Source organism: Heloderma suspectum, chromosome 5, assembly GCF_057233095.1.
Source record: "Heloderma suspectum isolate Gila_16-S chromosome 5, 16-S_ref, whole genome shotgun sequence".
NCBI classification, from domain to species: domain Eukaryota; kingdom Metazoa; phylum Chordata; class Lepidosauria; order Squamata; family Helodermatidae; genus Heloderma; species Heloderma suspectum.
Genome location: NC_139462.1, coordinates 131,797,246 through 131,814,352, shown reverse-complemented (window position 1 = coordinate 131,814,352; position 17,107 = coordinate 131,797,246). Strand labels below are relative to the sequence as shown.

General features: G+C 42.2%; 2 protein-coding genes and 1 long non-coding RNA gene across 3 annotated transcripts in view; 2 read left to right on the top strand and 1 right to left on the bottom strand.

Annotated features, from left to right (window-relative positions):
• LOC146344505 (transmembrane protease serine 11E-like) overlaps nt 1-6,579 on the top strand; it is a 43,133-nt gene extending 36,554 nt beyond the window's left edge. Inside the window, exons 6-8 of the mRNA XM_084857504.1 lie at nt 411-670; nt 3,148-3,290; nt 6,178-6,579. Of these exons, the coding sequence (XP_084713630.1) occupies nt 411-670; nt 3,148-3,290; nt 6,178-6,339 (565 nt within the window). The 3' untranslated portion in view covers nt 6,340-6,579. The remainder of the gene's footprint in view (nt 1-410; nt 671-3,147; nt 3,291-6,177) is intronic.
• On the bottom strand, nt 3,803-16,969 carry LOC146344504 (uncharacterized). The gene is made up of 3 exons (XR_014792230.1): nt 16,594-16,969; nt 8,454-8,611; nt 3,803-4,908 (listed from the first exon to the last, which is right to left on the bottom strand). It is a non-coding gene; the product is annotated as an uncharacterized LOC146344504 (long non-coding RNA).
• UBA6 (ubiquitin like modifier activating enzyme 6) overlaps nt 16,891-17,107 on the top strand; it is a 93,650-nt gene continuing 93,433 nt past the window's right edge. Inside the window, exon 1 of the mRNA XM_084857501.1 lies at nt 16,891-17,105. The gene's annotated coding sequence lies outside the window, so the exon portion shown is untranslated. The remainder of the gene's footprint in view (nt 17,106-17,107) is intronic.

The following is a 17,107-nucleotide window of genomic DNA, read 5'->3' as shown; positions in this document are numbered from 1 at the left end:
GACAGATATTAGTAGCAATCGGAGAGAAATAAGCAGCAGTGCGTGCAGGGAAATAACATCCCACCTGAAAAGTGCACATTCTGCCCAGATCAGATGCTGCGTTGGTCTCTGGATCTTCATTAGACAGTGCTCACATATTTCCAAGGTCTTCTGAGCAACAGTGGCAATTAGAAGTATGCTGCTTTCTGTATTAAAAAAAAAAAAAATTAGAAAAGCAGAGAGATTGCCTACTGGTACATCATAATTGGTTTCACGGATGCTGGAATCATGCACTTTTCCATGTCTTTCTGTTGTGGAGAGTATACCGAATGATGTTCTATCAAAATGGACAGTAATATTGTATTGTTGGGGATCCAGATATGAACACTTTCAGTAATGTGACTCACCATGATCTCTTGACTTTTTTTCAGGGCAAGAAATCCAAAGAAATGGACTGTTACCTTTGGAACCTATTTAAGGCCTCCTGTAATTGTGCGGTTTGTCAAGACCATTATAGTTCATGAAAAGTACTTCTATCCAGCCCATGAATATGACATTGCTGTTGTGCAGCTGGCTAAACGTGTGGAGTTTACAAATGCTGTTCATCGGGTTTGCCTTCCAGACTCAAATGAGATTATTCCGTATAATATAGATGCTGTTATTACAGGATGGGGAGCAATTAGTAATGATGGTAAGCACATCCACTAGAAGAACGTAGTATTTTATATCTTTAATTGATAGGACTAACAGGGAAGAAAAGGGGATTCTTTTTTGAGCAGCCAGCTTATACTGGAGGTACTCAACTGGAGGTGGGGGTGGGAGGCAGAACCAGGGTGCACGAAAGACTGCTGAGAGCTGCTAATTACTACCAAGATTGAGAGAATGTTGGATAGGGGGAAAATGGCAATTGCAGAGAGATACAAAAACAAGCAGTTGGACTGAGAGAGGAAGAGGCTAAGGAGAAGAAAGTGGGAGGAAAAATAATAGAGCCTAGAAGACAGATAGTGACAGGAGTGGCTGAGTGAGGATAGGCGCTTAAGAAAAAACAGGGCTATCCCGAGACATTTTGCTGCCTGAGAAGCAAATGGCATTCCCCTCCAAGTCAATAGTACCAAGGCCAGTCAAGTTATTTTGCCGCCCGAGGCAGCAAATCCCACAAGTGCCTCTCCCCATTCCTGGCAGTAAAACTACAATAGGGGAAACTAACAATTTGCTGCCATTTTAAGACATTGGTTGCCTCACTCTGCCTAATGGTCTGCTCCAACTACTGTCTGCTCCAGCTACTAGCAATTCTCCAAAAGTCTCAAGCAGAGACATTCTTTTTTAACTGGAGATGCCAGGGATTGAACTTGAGATCTTCCGCATGCAAAGTATGCTGCAACACTAAGCTATGGACCTCTGCCATGATGGATTTTATCTAAATCTTCACTGGAATTATTACATAAAGATGATTCTAGCAGCTCTTAACTTCTAAGGACTAAATCTATAATAGTTTTAAATCTTTGTGTACCTGATTTCACTCAGCCTGAGGTTAAATACCTTGGTTAGAACTAAAAATTAGATTGTTAACAGTTAATAATTCATGAAACCACATATTTTCTAGTTTAGTCAAGATCTCTTACTGAAGAGTGGGAAAGGCCATCTTGATATGCAAAAGATCACTGACAGATCTTAAAAGCTGCACCTGTCTATTATTGAAGTTAGCCAATTAGAGCAAAGCGTCTTCTCCCTGAATTCAGCAAATAAATTCAGCCTGTGATAAATTACATTGCATGATCTCCAGATAGTACATGCGTCTGTACCCAAAAACAACTGCTGTCTGGGCATCCAAAAAATCTTCCACTTTCTCATAAGCGGGAGATGGTAAGAAATCTCACGTCAGCCTTTTCACCAGTGGGAATTACTTTTTTCTTCTCAACCATACTGGCTTCAAAACTGCATAAAATTCCCCCAAAGAAAGAAGACATTGACTGGATTTGCATGATCACGGTAGCCCATCATGGCTTATTTAAACCACAGTGGCTTGCAGCATGTGCTCATGGCCATTTTGAATATTCACCCCCCGGAAGGGGGTTGCCATGGCTTGTCATCCAAACCTGGGCGGCAGGTGTTGTTTGAGGGTTAAACAACCCTCAAATAACCCTACAACAGAACATAAGTTACTTGAGGGTTGTTTAAACCCTCAACCCCTTAAACAACCCCTGCCACCAGGTTTGGATGACAAGCCATGGCAACCCCCTTCCGGGGGGAGAATATTCAAAATGGCTGGCAGCATACACTGCAACCCACCGTAGCTTAAAGAAAGCACAGTGGGCTGCCGTGATGGTGTGGACTGGCCCACTGTCTTAGAAGCAGTAGTTGAATTACCATCCTTCTCTCTACATATATTACAGTTTTCCTGTTGAATTAGCACCTTTCTTTCGACATGTTTTTCCTACTTCTGTGGTTATGGCAATGTCCCCATAATTTGCGAACAATTATGAAGGGATAGAATGATTAAGCTGTCTTTTCAACTGTACCTAAAAGAACAGAAGAGTCAGTATTTTCTTCAATACAACTTCTAACTAGATTGTAAGCGTGCAGGTGGGGCATATTTTATTTTTAATCAGTATACAATGTCTAGTTTGTTGTGTTTTATGTTATTAATATTTCTGAATTGCACTTAGAATGATAATTATATATATTATTTTGTTCTGAAAGCTTGGAATATATCAAGGCTGTGCAGTCACTGCTTTGTTCTCTAAAGCAGTGAAGCTAAGACATTGCAACTTTTTCTCCAAAATGGACCTTTATGTAGTGAGGGGCTGTGTGTAGAAACATGTTTCACTACACTGATTGCCTTCATTGCATGTAAATGAGGCTGTTCTGTTTAAGAAAGGTTCCCCATATTCAGCAGCCCAGGTTAGACACGTGGTCCTGGTCCCAGACTAGAGATATGCAAGCATACCAGCTGGCTACGCAAACACGTCTCCATCCCCTAACCCCACCGCTTTATTTCTCCCATCTCTAAGCAAGGGAAGGTTTACAATCACTACTACTGTCCTGACAGTATCTTTTATTCAAGTTTGAGCAGCTGTGGTTTATTGTAAATGGCACCTAAGGTTTCTTCTATGCTTTGTCTAGGCTACTGCACATAAACTGAAGTACTAAACCGATTTTTCTGTTTAGGTGTCACCCCTAATGTTCTTCAGCAAGCAACAGTAAAACTCATAGACTCCAGTACTTGCAATAGAAGAGAGGTGTACAATGGAGCCATAACACCTGGAATGCTGTGTGCTGGGTATCTAGAAGGAGGAATAGATTCCTGCCAGGTATGTCTAATCTCATCTGATATAATTAATCTCCTCTAAACAAGGGTGATGTGGGGAGAATGTGTACACAGAAATATTACTTCCTTGCTTTGAGTGTTTGAGATTTCTCCTCAGGGCTGCTTTCTTCGGCTGAGGTCCTTACTACTGTGAGTCCTGAGTCTGCTTCCATCCCAGGGCATTTCCTGGCCTCAACTCATATCAACCTTCCCTGGAGAAAAAACACCAAAGTATCTTGTGGCACCTTAAAGCAACACATTTATTATGGCATACACTTCCATGGACTACAGTCCACTTCATCAGATGCACGAACTGTTATCCTGAGAAGCTTTCTTCCTGTCTTCTCTCCCTCTGATCGTTGATTCCTCCTAACTCTGATTCCTCCTAACTTTGGGACTGTACCTACATACATTGTTTTTCAGTCTTGTGTTACTTGCCACCACACCTCCATCGTTTCTGATAGGAACTTTATAGCCCTGTTTCATTTCATACTGGAAAAAAAAAATCTGAAGTTTCAGCAGTAAAAGTTAATTTTAGTTTATTTCAGCCATTGGCCATAACGAAACATAAAACAAAATACAAGAAATAATAAAGACAGTAAACAAAGAAATATATAAAAAGGATCCCCGCAGAGTAACAGTCTGAAACCAAGTAAAACAAAATACAAGAAATAATAAAGACAATAAACAAAGAAATATATAAAAAGGATCCCCGCAGAGTAACAGTCTGAAACCAAGTAGCGCTCAGCAGGAACTAAAATGATTACAATCCACAATTTATTTTTGCTCTTATGCCATAGCCACGAGGGGAAAAAGAGGGGGGGAAGCCCTCTCAAAGAAATGCTCTTGTTGCTATTGCCATGAGAAACTATAATCTGTTGGTTGAAGTTGTGTTCATAATCTAATTCCTGGGTGACAAAATGGGGGCAGCCTTACTGATGGCAGGAAGCAGAAGCACCATCACAGCGCCCAACAGAATCCATCTGGAAGTGATGATGTGGCATTATTCCCAGGGGACTTCTGGGAGAAAAATGGTGGCTACCAGGTGCCAAGAGAACTCTGCAAAACTGACCATGGCAGCAATGAAGGGGGAAAATTTTGAAGGGAGAATTTTGGCTCATCCCTAGTAGAAACCTATTCCAAATATTCTCCTAAATAACGCAGTTCAACCCGTGGTGAGGAATGTACTTTACAGTCTTCTCCCCACAAAACACACAGGTGCAGATTGTGATATTGTATGTGGTAAAGCAGGTTGTACACACCTAGTTTTATCTGGTGAAGGACATTCCAGACAAGTTTAAAACTTCAAGTTGTTAGACCTCATCCAAACAGTGCCACAGAAAACTGATTTAAAATTGAATAACTACTCTCATTATCATTATTATACATGATATATAAAGCCATCATATCTTACTATATAATGTATCTATAATTGAGACATATATTGCTTTAGTTAGGAGCCTGCTGTGGATCCTCACTCATCCATTTCTGGTCATTCTTCCTCAGACAACTGAGCTCAGGAGCGATCTTTTCTTCCTGTCTTCAAAAGAAGCCAGCTATACAGATGCTGACTGTACCGTGCAGGAATCATAAAGCCACTCCTCCCCGTGCCCGGAGCAATGCTTCAAGTAAAAAAAAAATCAATTAAAAGAAAGCCAAAGGCACTGAACAAACATTTAACCAGATGAACAGGCTGGGCACTTGACATTTTTTTTTAAGTTAAACGCCTGCCTAAATCATGGTAGGACAGCAAAAAGCAGCACTGAATTCAGAGCCAAGAATTTGTGCCATTACATGAGTGAAGGTGGGGGAAGCACAGCTTGCCCTGCAGTAGAAAAAGCTGCACTATTCCAGTAGGAAGATACATTTCTACACACCTTAACTAAGCATTCCTTTTCATAGACTTGCATTTGGGTTCTCTGTGACTCAGCAGAGTAACTGTCAGAACCTTCTAGAACTAAAACAACATGTTGGGCACAAAGACTCAACCCAACATGCGCAGGAGAGGGTTTGCACCTTCTCACCCAGTCCGTTTCTGCCAGCTTCACTAACAATAGTGTTTAGAACTTTCTCTTCTGCGGATTGTGAGCTAGGCCTTGCTTTTTTCTTTAATCTACCCCCTTCAAGACAGTATATTTTATAAAGATGGCCCTATGGGATGAAGCAGAGGTATAACCATGTATATTTTCCTGTTGAAAAAATAAAAGATGCTTACCCATGGGTATATTCTATTTCACCACATTGGACCACATGTCACCACATAAGTAACCACCCCGTGACTAAAGTTTCCTGTAAAAAGTATGTAGAAATATATCCTACAACTATTGAGTTTGCAGTTTTTTTCTCACTGATTCTGATCCAGAGATGTACAAATGACGCAGTGAATTGCTTGAATGCCCTTGCACGTGTGTTCCTGCATGCACCTCGCATCCAGCGGATGGCTGACTCTATCAGAGCTTATCACACAGGTTACCTGCTTGGAGAGGGGTGGGACCTGAATGCAGCCTCTGCCCTCCTCACAGTGTGCAGGGTGGTAACACCAGTATTCAGTCCACTCATCAACTGGTATTTAGCACTTCATATATGATTCCTTGTCCACTGTTGTGAAATGCATTTCCAAATACTAGATAAACAGAGACCCAGCTTTGGGAACTGCATGCACTGCCCCTTTGTGTGTGCCCAGTTACTGATGCAGCAGGGAATACACACAGAGTAATTGCTTCTGTGTCTTTCCTCACTCAGGGCTGCAAGTATAAGCCTGAAGCTACTTTCAACACTGGCTTAATTTCAGTAGATTTCAACTTAATGCTGCCCCTTTAAGTATCCTGTTGCCACTGAAGTAAAAATATTTTATGTTCTTCATGTTTAAAATTATATTTTTCTTCCTCTAGGGTGACTCCGGAGGCCCATTGGTTACACCTGATATAAGAAGCATGTGGTATCTTGTTGGCATCGTGAGCTGGGGGGATGAGTGTGCTAAGCCAAATAAGCCTGGAGTCTACACAAGAGTGACTTACTTTCGGGACTGGATTACTAAATATACTGGGCTCTGATGCAAAGGTTGCATATGTTCCATACTACTTAGGTAGTGTGTAAGTCACACTTATTCGTAACTTGCACAAAAGTACGAGTCTGTATGACAGCATCTGCCTTATTTCCAAAGTCATCGACATTGCTCTAGAATGTTAAGAAGAAAGTAATGGGAAAAGCTTTTAAACGGACAAAAAAACCTATTGATGTATTTATTTTCCCATAGTAAGATATGCTTTCCCCATGAAATGAGAGTAACTCTGCCTTGCATAGCTTGAATTATTCCTTTCACTCTCCAGTTGTTTTCTATTTTCCCCTCCCTTCCCCTTCAAGATTGTGTGTTAGCTGAAGATACTCCAACTCCAGACACAGAAGGCTATATCATTGCCTTCAGCCACCAAGAAGCTGTTAATGGTACGGCACTCCTTGATGAGGTGGACAGCTTGAAGTGGACTGCACGAAGATTTGCCTATCTCTAGAGATGGAGTGTATTAACTTTCTTGTGGCTATATTAAAGAAAGCAGAAAGCAGCAGCCTTTTATTGCAAGGCATTCAGCTGTTATCCATAATTTTATAATGTGGTACCATTGCTAGATTCCTATTTGCCTTATACCCATAAAGATGTAAACAGTAGCTTTTGCTGCAGCACTTACATTACTATATTAGAAATGTTATTGTAAGATTTCTGGACACTTGCAACCAGTAGTGACAGCAATTTTTTTTTTTTAATTCCTATAATGTTTTACTGGAACTCTATGCACAGTAATGCACAGTAGATTCCATGTTTTCCTGGGACTCCGTACAGTTCTGCCTGTACTCTATTTCTGTCAGCTCCTTCCCACCTTCATCACTACTTCAAACTCAGACTTAGGGTTTTTTTGAGGGAGACATAAGGATCAATGGAAAAGCATAAGGAAAACATGAAAAAGAACTTAAGGCTGAAGATGGGTATAATATATATAAAAAGAGAACTTACTCCCAAGCCATGAAAGCTGCAAGCCTAGCTTCCTTCTGGCTTTGCAACTAAAATTACAGAACATGCATGCCAGCAAATCAAATGCCACTTTAGGCATTTGCCTCTTCTCCCATAGTTTCAGGTGTACTGTCCACATTTATTTTTTTAATTGCTGTACATTTTTGCTCTTATTAATAAACAATCCAGAATTTTTTACAGTTTAAAACCATTCTTGGTATACAAGGTAGGGAGGTTTCTTGGTTACATCATGGATGCTGTCCAATTAGTACGGTGCACAGTTGGCTTCTGCTGCCAACTTGCGGAACTGGTCTTTCCAGGGCTCAGCCCCGGGCCAGAATCGGTAGATTCAGACTAAAAGCACTGAACATGCTTCCAAAGCTGCCCTGCTGTTCTAAAACTGTTTACAGTTGCCTTCACCCTAAAACACTCCAGGGATTAAAGCTTATAAAAGAATAGAAAAAGTAATTGTAAGCAATGTTACAGGCAAAACCTAGATGGAGCTACAGAGAATATTGTTGGCTTCAGTTAACTTGGGGTGAGAAAAGAATCATTTTCTCCCCTTTAGACTACTGAACATTTTCATTATTATCTGGATGATTTCAGTGAAGAATAGTTTCAGAGAAGCATAGCTTATTTTTGAATTTCATGTTATAAGATCATTTTAAAGTCACTTCAAATACGGTCTTTCTCAGTCCAATATATTTGGAAAGTTGAAGAGCTGCCTGCTGTGTATTGGTGCTAATCATTCAATACAAGTTCATTGAAAAATGAAAGAAAGGAGCTCAGAAGAAAGAACCCCTTCATCTTTAGGATGAAATGGAGGAAGAAAACTCTCACCACATAACCTTTTCTTTGTTTGGTCATTCATCATTCTTCATACCTCTTGCTACTAATCATTCATGAAACTGCTTTCTGTTTACATATTGTGGCAGTTTTTGACTTGCCTGCTGATGGCAATTAAATATGAAAACAAGCACAAAGACTGATAGGCTTTCTACTCAAGTTATGGATTTGAGCCTAAAAAGATGCAAACAGAGAACACTCTTTGGAAAAAATATCCTGTTGAAGCTTTACACAAGTCCACCTTTGCTACTTCCCTGCATCTTGAATAAGTCACAGGATGATGGTATGGTTACAGAGGATTTATATGGGAAATCTTACCAACTTCATGACTGCAACATTAATTGCTGAAGGTCTCTACAAAGCTATCTTTTTATGGCCTTATCTGTGGCTTCCCTTTCACTCAGTTCCACATCCTCTGGTTCAGATACATATGCTCACACTTGATGAGTTGTAGAAGCCAAAACCTCCTCGCTGTCCTTGAAAACAATTTTCAAACACATTTCACATATTGTTTGTGGTGATAATTTTTTTTTAAAACCTTTAGATTTTTTAGGCACAGGTTGGAAGGGGCCTACAAAACCATTGAGTCCAACCCCCTGCTCATTGCAGGAAGCCTGATTCCCAGGCAGTCTCCCATGCAAGTACTAACCAGGGCTGACCCTGCTTAGCTTAAACTGTGGTATTTCTATTCTGATTTTTTTGAGTTATGTATCTTTGTATTCTAGCAAATGAAGAAATATGACTTAAGATTTTTAAGGTTGGAGAAAATCCATTAGGACACTTGTTCCACTTTCGGAAGATACTTGCCTTTTAAATAATTCCGCTATGCCACACACTTCATCTAGAAGAAGATTCTGAGGCAGACTCTTTATCAACACCATCATCCTCCCAATACCAGAATGAGGTTTTGGATCTGATTCTGCAAGTAACACTTGAGTATCTTTACAGTTCACATCTCTGATATGGGCCAAAAGAAGGGAACAACTCACAGTCTCCAGAAAGATCATCGGCGTGGAACATGGGATCAGATATGCTCCGCATCCCAATTAAAAAAAAGGCTTTCAAAGTGAGTTTAAGAAAATGCGAGTTCATTTTAACCAAAGTTATGGTGGTTGTATTTACCATCAAACCAAGTTTATCACACAGCAATTTGTGTGTGTGTGTTTGTGTGTGTGTGTGTGTGAGTGAGAGAGAGAGAGAGAATCTGCAACAGAGAGGAAAGGAGGCATGTGCAATTCCTACTACAATTTAGTAGTTAGGTTATTTAATTCACTACCACATTCTTCCAAATTCTAAACCCAGGTAAAATCTTATGTATGCACTGGAACTACTGTCCTGTGCTGCCATCCTCACCAACTTTTGTTGACAGCAGAATCTTAGAAATTTTAACTCAGGGGATCCCCAGAGGGAGTAAGCTGAAATAGAAATGACATACAGCCACGTCTACCTTACACGTTGACCAGTATTGTCCAAGTTTGACCCCACCTTTTGGTTTCAATCTGGAACTCAAAAGCTTGTTCCCTGATCTGCTGTATTATGTGCAGTCCCTACCAAACCCACCGATCAACCCAATGGAGTTCTTCATATATCATTAATGTGCTGATCAGCCTGCTTTTATGTTTACTCGGTGTCCGTGTTAATTTATACAGAGCTTAAATTAATATCATTACTGTAACTGGTGAGAAAGCAATGTAAACATTTTAACATGTTTCAAGTATTATTAAATGTATATTTTAAAAGTTCTTGGTTTTCTTTGGTGAATGTTGATGTTTAATTTTGATCGGTTAATAGAATGTTCATAGCCACCCATTTTCATGTCATACATTCTAGTAAATAATGCTAGTAGCTTGTCCACTAAGGGTGCTTTCACATATGCAGCCTGACTTTACACTTCCCTCGGAATTAGCCCAACTGGATATAATAGGACTTACTTCTGAGTAAATATCCATAAATTCAGACTACAATCCTTAACAACATTTACTACAGAGTAAGTGCCTGTCACAGAGAGTTAGGAATGCAACAGGTTAAATTGCAACAAATACATATAATTCTAGGATTAAAAAAAATCTTTAGTTTAACAAAAATGTTAGGGCACTTACAAATCCACTTGTAACAAAAAGCACGAAAATTGTAAGTTAAGGGACCCCATGTAACCAATAAATTAATTCTAGTCTACATATTGTGGTCACTTAGCCACATGTATCCTTACTTTCCTTTGGCCTTTCAGTCCCAATCCCCTTCACACAAACTCCCACATATACCAAAGCACTTCACAGAGTAACCTGGCTTGCACATAATGGTGGCAAATCGCAGGATAATTAATGGATTTGATTTGGTGTGTGCCAGGTGCATTCTGCAGCCATTTTGAATATTTATCCCCTGATTGGGGATTGCTATGTGAAGCCCAAACCCAGACACTATAGGTTAACCATGGGTTAAAAATCCCACAGCTAACCTACAATTTAGTAATTAGGTTATTTAATTCACTACCACAAGATGTGGTGATGGCCACCAATTTGGATGGCTCTAAAAGTTAGACAAATTCCTGGAAAAGTCTACCAATGGCTACTAGGCTTGAGGGCTATGTGTTACCTCCAGTACCAGAGGCACTATGCCTATGTACACCAGTTGGTGGGGAATGTGGGCGGGAAGGTGGTCCTGCATTCATGTCCTGCTTATGGGTTTCCCATCGACAGCTGGTTGGCCACTGTGTGAACAGAATTCTGGACTAGATGGACCCTTGGTCTGATCCAGCATGGCTCTTCTTATGTTCTTATGCTTAACCCACAATTAATCTATACTGTCCTGGTTTGGACATCATGTAGATCCCAATCAGCCCAATAGGGGTTAAATATTCAAAAAGGCTGGAACACACTCGGTACATGCTGTTGCAAACCATGGGTTAATTAACCCTAATTTGCCACCGTTATGTACGAACAGCCCCACTGCTCACACACACCCTTACCAGACTTGCTGGCTTCAGCAGCTGCAAGCCTCCTTAGACTGGCAGTGCCCATCTTTCTTTCAGGAAGAGAATCCCCCTGAGGAGGAGTCAATCTGGCATGACTATGCATTACAATATGACTTACTTTTACTAAATGACTGATGTAAATGAGAACTTTAAAACCTCATGTTTTTATGAATACACAGTTGATTTTCCAAACCAGGCAGGTTGGGCCCTCTGCAAACTCTTTGAATTACACTGGCAAAAGGAAAAATTGAAAGTATGCTTTGGGTACATACAGATGGTAACAGACAGGAGAAATCTGCATGTAAATAAATGGGAAAAAATTAAACTGCTGTGTTTCAGCCACTTCTTAATAGATTTTTAAAAATTGTCCACTCATAGTGCTTACCACGTACCCTGTCAAATTTCATATGATTGGAACAAATTTTCTTGATTTTCGAATGATTAGAATGTCAAGCTTTATAATGGCATTTAGGATTCCTTTCCTAAAATAAAACTGCCAAGAACTCTCCTTGTACAAGTCTATGGTGCAACCACATTTGGAATACTGTGTTCAGTTCTGGTCCCACACCCAAAAAGGATATTGTAGAATTGGAAAAAGCAGAAAAGAGCAACTAAGGGCGCAATCCTATGCAGATAGGCAGCTGCCTCCGAACTTGGAGGTGACCGCCTATCCAATGCAGGGCAGGAGAAGCATGGAGGGGATCGTTCCCTCCGAGCTTCTCCTGCTCTGCATTTTCGGCTAGACAGCCGAAATCGATTCTTCCTCTGATTTTGGCTGTCTAGCTGTGGGACGGCAAAGCGGGGGAGGAGGCTGCTGGATGACACATTGGATGTATTGTACCGGCATTTCTGCCCTCCCCGCCCCAGAACGCCCCTTGGAACGCCCCATTTCGGCTGCTCTGCACTCCTCTTGTGAGCGCGGAGCTTTTCCGTGCTGTCTGCGAGGCAGCGAGAAGCGGGGGAAGGTTGGTTCTCCAGGAACTGACCTTGGAGTGCGGGCTCCGAGGTCGGTTCCCAGAAAACATAGATATCCTATGGCTGTCTAGCCGTTGGGACCGTTTAGCTTAGAGAAAAGGTGAGTGAGGGGAGACATGTTAGAGGTGTACAAAATTATGCATGGTGTGGAGAAAGTGAATAGGGATACATTTTTCTCCCTCTCTCCTAATATCAGAATCTGGGGTCATCCCATGAAGGTGATTGGTGGGAGATTCACTACAGATAAAAGGAAGCACTTCATACAGCGCATCGTTAAACTATGGAATCCACTACCACTAAATGTAGTGATGGCCACCAATTTGGTTGGCTTTAAAAGGGGATTGGACAAATTCATGGAGCAGAAGGCTATCAATGGCTACTAGTCCTGTTGGCTATATGCTACTTCCAATATCAGAGGCAGTATACCCATGTACACCAGTTGTGGGGAACATGGGCAGGAGGGTGTTGTTGTCCTACTGGTGGGTTTCTCATGTGCAGTTGTTTGGCCACTGTGTGAACAGAATGCTGGACTAGATGGACCTTGGTCTGATCCAACATGGATCTTCACATGTTATTTATATACATAGAAAATATATAAATAACCCTGTGTTAGGGGGATGCTTCCTAGAGTTTAGTCAGCCAACTTCAGGCACTACAAAGCTTCCTTGTTCCCAAGGCTCAGTAGTTTCCATCATGGCTGGATGAGGGATGCTGAGAGCTGTAGTCCAATATATCTAGAGGCCACCAGGTGGGGGAAGGCTGCCTGAGAGAGACAACACTCAGGCTTCGGAGGGTTTTGCATGTTTTCTTTTATTGCCCAAGACATGGCCAAAAAGTAGACAAGATTTTGAGTAGGCAATGGAAACACTTTTTGCAGCAGTAACAAGCAAAGGACAAGTTTCTGTCCCAGAGTCTTTTGAACGAGGTCAGCTTTTCGAGAAAGTGTTCAAAGTTTTTCTTACATTACTTCACTGGAGATACTGGGGGGTGGGGGAAAGAGAGAATTAGGGTGCAATCCTATGCATGTTTAGACGGAAAAAAGTCCCACAACTCCCAGCATTCCCCACCCAGCATTTCTACCTTGTCCTCCCTGGGGATTGTTGACAGCATTACCAAGATATAGTGGAGAGTTGTGCAAAGTTTTTTTTCACTGACGATAATGGGGTGGGGGTGCGAGAATTAGGGTGCAATCCTACGCATGGTTAAACAGAAAAAAAGGTAGGAGGAATGCTGGGAGTTGTAGGACTTTTTTTTCCTAACCATGCATACAGTCATGTGAAAAAGAAAGTACACCCTCTTTGAGTTCTATGGTTTTACATATCAGGACATAATAAAAATCATCTGGTCCTAGCAGGTCTTAAAATCAGGTAAATACAACCTCAGATGAACAACAACACATGACATATTACACCGTGTCATTATTGATTTTACAGAAATAAAGCCAAAATGGAGAAGCCATGTGTGAAAAACTAAGTACACCTTATGATTCAATAGCTTGTAGAACCACCTTTAGCAGCAATAACTTGAAGTAATCGTTTTCTGTATGACTTTATCAGTCTCTCACATCGTGCAGGAATTTTGGCCCACTCTTCTTTACAACATTGCTTCAGTTCATCGAGGTTTGTGGGCATTTGTTTATGCACAGCTCTCTTAAGGTCCTGCCACAGCATTTCAATCGGGTTGAGGTCTGGACTTTGACAGGGCCATTGCAACACCTTGATTCTTTTCTTTTTCAGCCATTCTGTTGTAGATTTGCTGGTGTGCTTGGGATCAATGTCCTGTTGCATGATCCAATTTCGGCCAAGCTTTTGGACAGATTTAGCTGTTGGACAGATGGCCTCACATTTGACTCTAGAATGCTCTGGTATACAGAGGAGGTCATGGTTGACTCAATGACTGCAAGGTGCCCAGGTCCTGTGGCTGCAAAACAAGCCCAAATCATCACCCCTCCACCACAGTGCTTGACAGTTGGTATGAGATGTTTGTGCTGATATGCTGTGTTTGGTTTTCGGCAAACGTGGCGCTGTGCATTATGGCCAAACATCTCCACTTTGGTCTCGTCTGTCCAAAGGACATTGTTCCAGAAGTCTTGTGATTTGTTCAGACGCAACTTTGCAAACCTAAGCCGTGCTGCCATGTTTTTAGATAGAAGAGGCTTTCTCCTGGCGACCCTTCCAAACAAACCATACTTGTTCAATCTTTTTCTAATTGTACTGTTCAACTTTAACATTGAACATGCTAACTGAGGCCTGTAGAGTCTGAGATGTAACTCTTGGATGTTTTGCAATTTCTCTGAGCATTGCACAGTCTGCCCTTGGGGTGAATTTGTTGGGACGTCCACTCCTGGGAAGACTGGCAACTGTCTTGAATGTTTTCCGCTTGTGAATAATCTTCCCCACTGTAGAATGATGGACTTCAAATTGTTTGGAAATGGCCTTATAACCCTTCCCAGATTGATGGGCAGCAACAATTGCTTCTCTAAGATCATTGCTGATGTCTTTACTCTTTGGCATTATATACACACCTGAATGCTCGAGACCAGCAAACTCCTGAGACTTCAGCTTTTATAGAGGTGGTCAGATGAGATTAAGAAGAGGTGGCAAGAATACACAGAAGAACTATACAGGAAAGATCTTAATGTCCCTGATAGCCATGATAGTGCAGTCACTGAACTTGAGCTGGACATCCTAGAGAGGGAAGTCAAGTGGGCCTTAGGAAGCATTACTAACAACAAAGCTAGTGGAGATGACAGTATTCCAGCTGAGCTATTTAAGATGCTAAAAGATTATGCTGTTAAAGTGCTGCACTCAATACGCCAACAAATTTGGAGCATTCAACAGAGGCCACAAGACAGTCAGTTTACATTCCAATTCCAAAGAAGGGCAATGCCAAAGACTGTTCAAACTACTGTACAATTGTGTTCATTTCACATGCCAGCAAGGTGATGCTCAAAATCCTACAAGCTAGGCTTCAGCAGTATGCAAACCGAGAACTACCAGAAGTACAAGCTGGGTTCCGAAGAGACAGAGGAACTAGAGATCAAATTGCCAACGTTCGCTGGATCATGGAGAAAGCAAGAGAATTCCAGAAAAAGTCTATTTCTGCTTCATTGACTACGCTAAAGCCTTTGATTGTGTGGATCACAACAAACTGTGGCAAATTCTGAAAGAGATGGGAGTACCAGACCACCTTACCTGTCTCCTGAGAAACCTGTACGAGGGTCAAGAAGCAACAGTAAGAACCGGACATGGAACAACTGATTGGTTCAAAATTGGGAAAGGAGTACGACAAGGCTGCATATTGTTGCCCTGCTTATTTAACTTATATGCAGAGTACATCATGAGAAACGCCGGGTTGGATGAATCACAGGTCAGAATTAAGATTGTCGGGAGAATTATCAACAATCTCAGATACGCAGACGATACCACCCTAATGGCAGAAAGCGAAGAGGATCTAAAGAGCCTCTTGTTGAGGGTGAAAGTGGAGAGTGCAAAAGCTGGTTTGAAACTCAACATTAAAAAAACTAAGATCATGGCATCTGGCCCCATCACTTCCTGGCATATGGAAGGGGAAGAAATGGCAGCAGTGACAGATTTTATTTTCTTGGGCTCCAAGATCACCGCAGACGGTGACTGTAGCCAAGAAATTAAGACGCTTGCTCCTTGGGAGGAAAGCTATGGCAAATCTAGACAGCATAGTAAGAAGCAGAGACATCACCTTGCCGACAAAGGTCTGCATAATCAAACCTATGGTTTCCCCGTAGTAGCATATGGCTGTGAGAGCTGGACTGTAAGGAAGGCTGAGCGCCGAAGAATTGATGCTTTCGAATTGTGGTGCTAGAGAAGACTCTTACAAGTCCCCTGGACTGCAAGGAGGTCAAATCAGTCCATCCTAAAGGAAATCAACCCTGAGTGCTCATTGGAAGCTCAGATAATGAAGCTGAAGCTCCAATATTTTGGCCACCAAATACGAAAAGTCACTGGAAAAGACCGTGATGCTGGGAAAGATTGAAGGCAAAAGGAGAAGGGGACGGCAGAGGATGAGACGGCTAGATAGCATCACCGATGCAATGAATATGAACTTGAGCACACTCCGGGAGAGAGTGGAGGACAGGAAGGCCTGGCGTGCTATGGTCCATGGGGTCCTGAAGAGTCGGACACGACTGAACAACAACACACTTGCTGATGATCAACTAATCAAGGGCATTTGATTTCCAGCACCTGGCTGCTACTTAGCCTCTTCATACCTATGGAAGCAGTAAGGGTGTACTTAGTTTTTCACACATGGCTTCTCCATTTTGGCTTTATTTCTGTAAAAAAATAATGACACGGTGTGATATGTCATGTGTTGTTGTTCATCTGAGGTTGTATTTACCTGATTTTAAGACCTGCTAGGACCAGATGATTTTTATTATGTCCTGATACGTAAAACCATAGAACTCAAAGAGGGTGTACTTTCTTTTTTACATGACTGTAGGACTGCACCCTTAGAAACATTTCTAACTTGTCCTACCTTGAGGATTGTGCCGAGAGAAAGCGAAGCGCTTTGGGCACTACGAAGTCCTCTGGAAAATCATTATTAGACTGTTCCTGTTACTACTGCAAAGCTTTTCTGCAGGCCGAGAATAGAAAATATTTTTCAAACCCCCGAGATTACTACCAGACCGGACGACGGCGCGACCGGGCTGAGAAGACGCGGCGCCCGAGAGGCTGCCTTCTGAGGGCGCCTGTCAGGGAAGGAAAAGCGGCTGCTCGCGTCGTGGCTCCAGCATTGGTCGGCCTCGAGCGACGGCCTCGGCCTCCCTCCTCCATCCGGGGCGGGGCAGGCTAGCTGGCCCGTCGGCAGCGCGCTCTCTCCGCCTCCTCCTATGCCGGCTCCTCGCTGCTCCCTGTTCCTGCTTTTTCATCCCCCGGAGCGCCCGCTCTGAACTGCCGCCCGCCCCCTCCCAGGCCTACGGAGCGGCCCGCAGCAGCCACGGTGAGGACGAAGAGGCAGCGACTCGCGGAGACTGGCGGCCCCAGCAGGT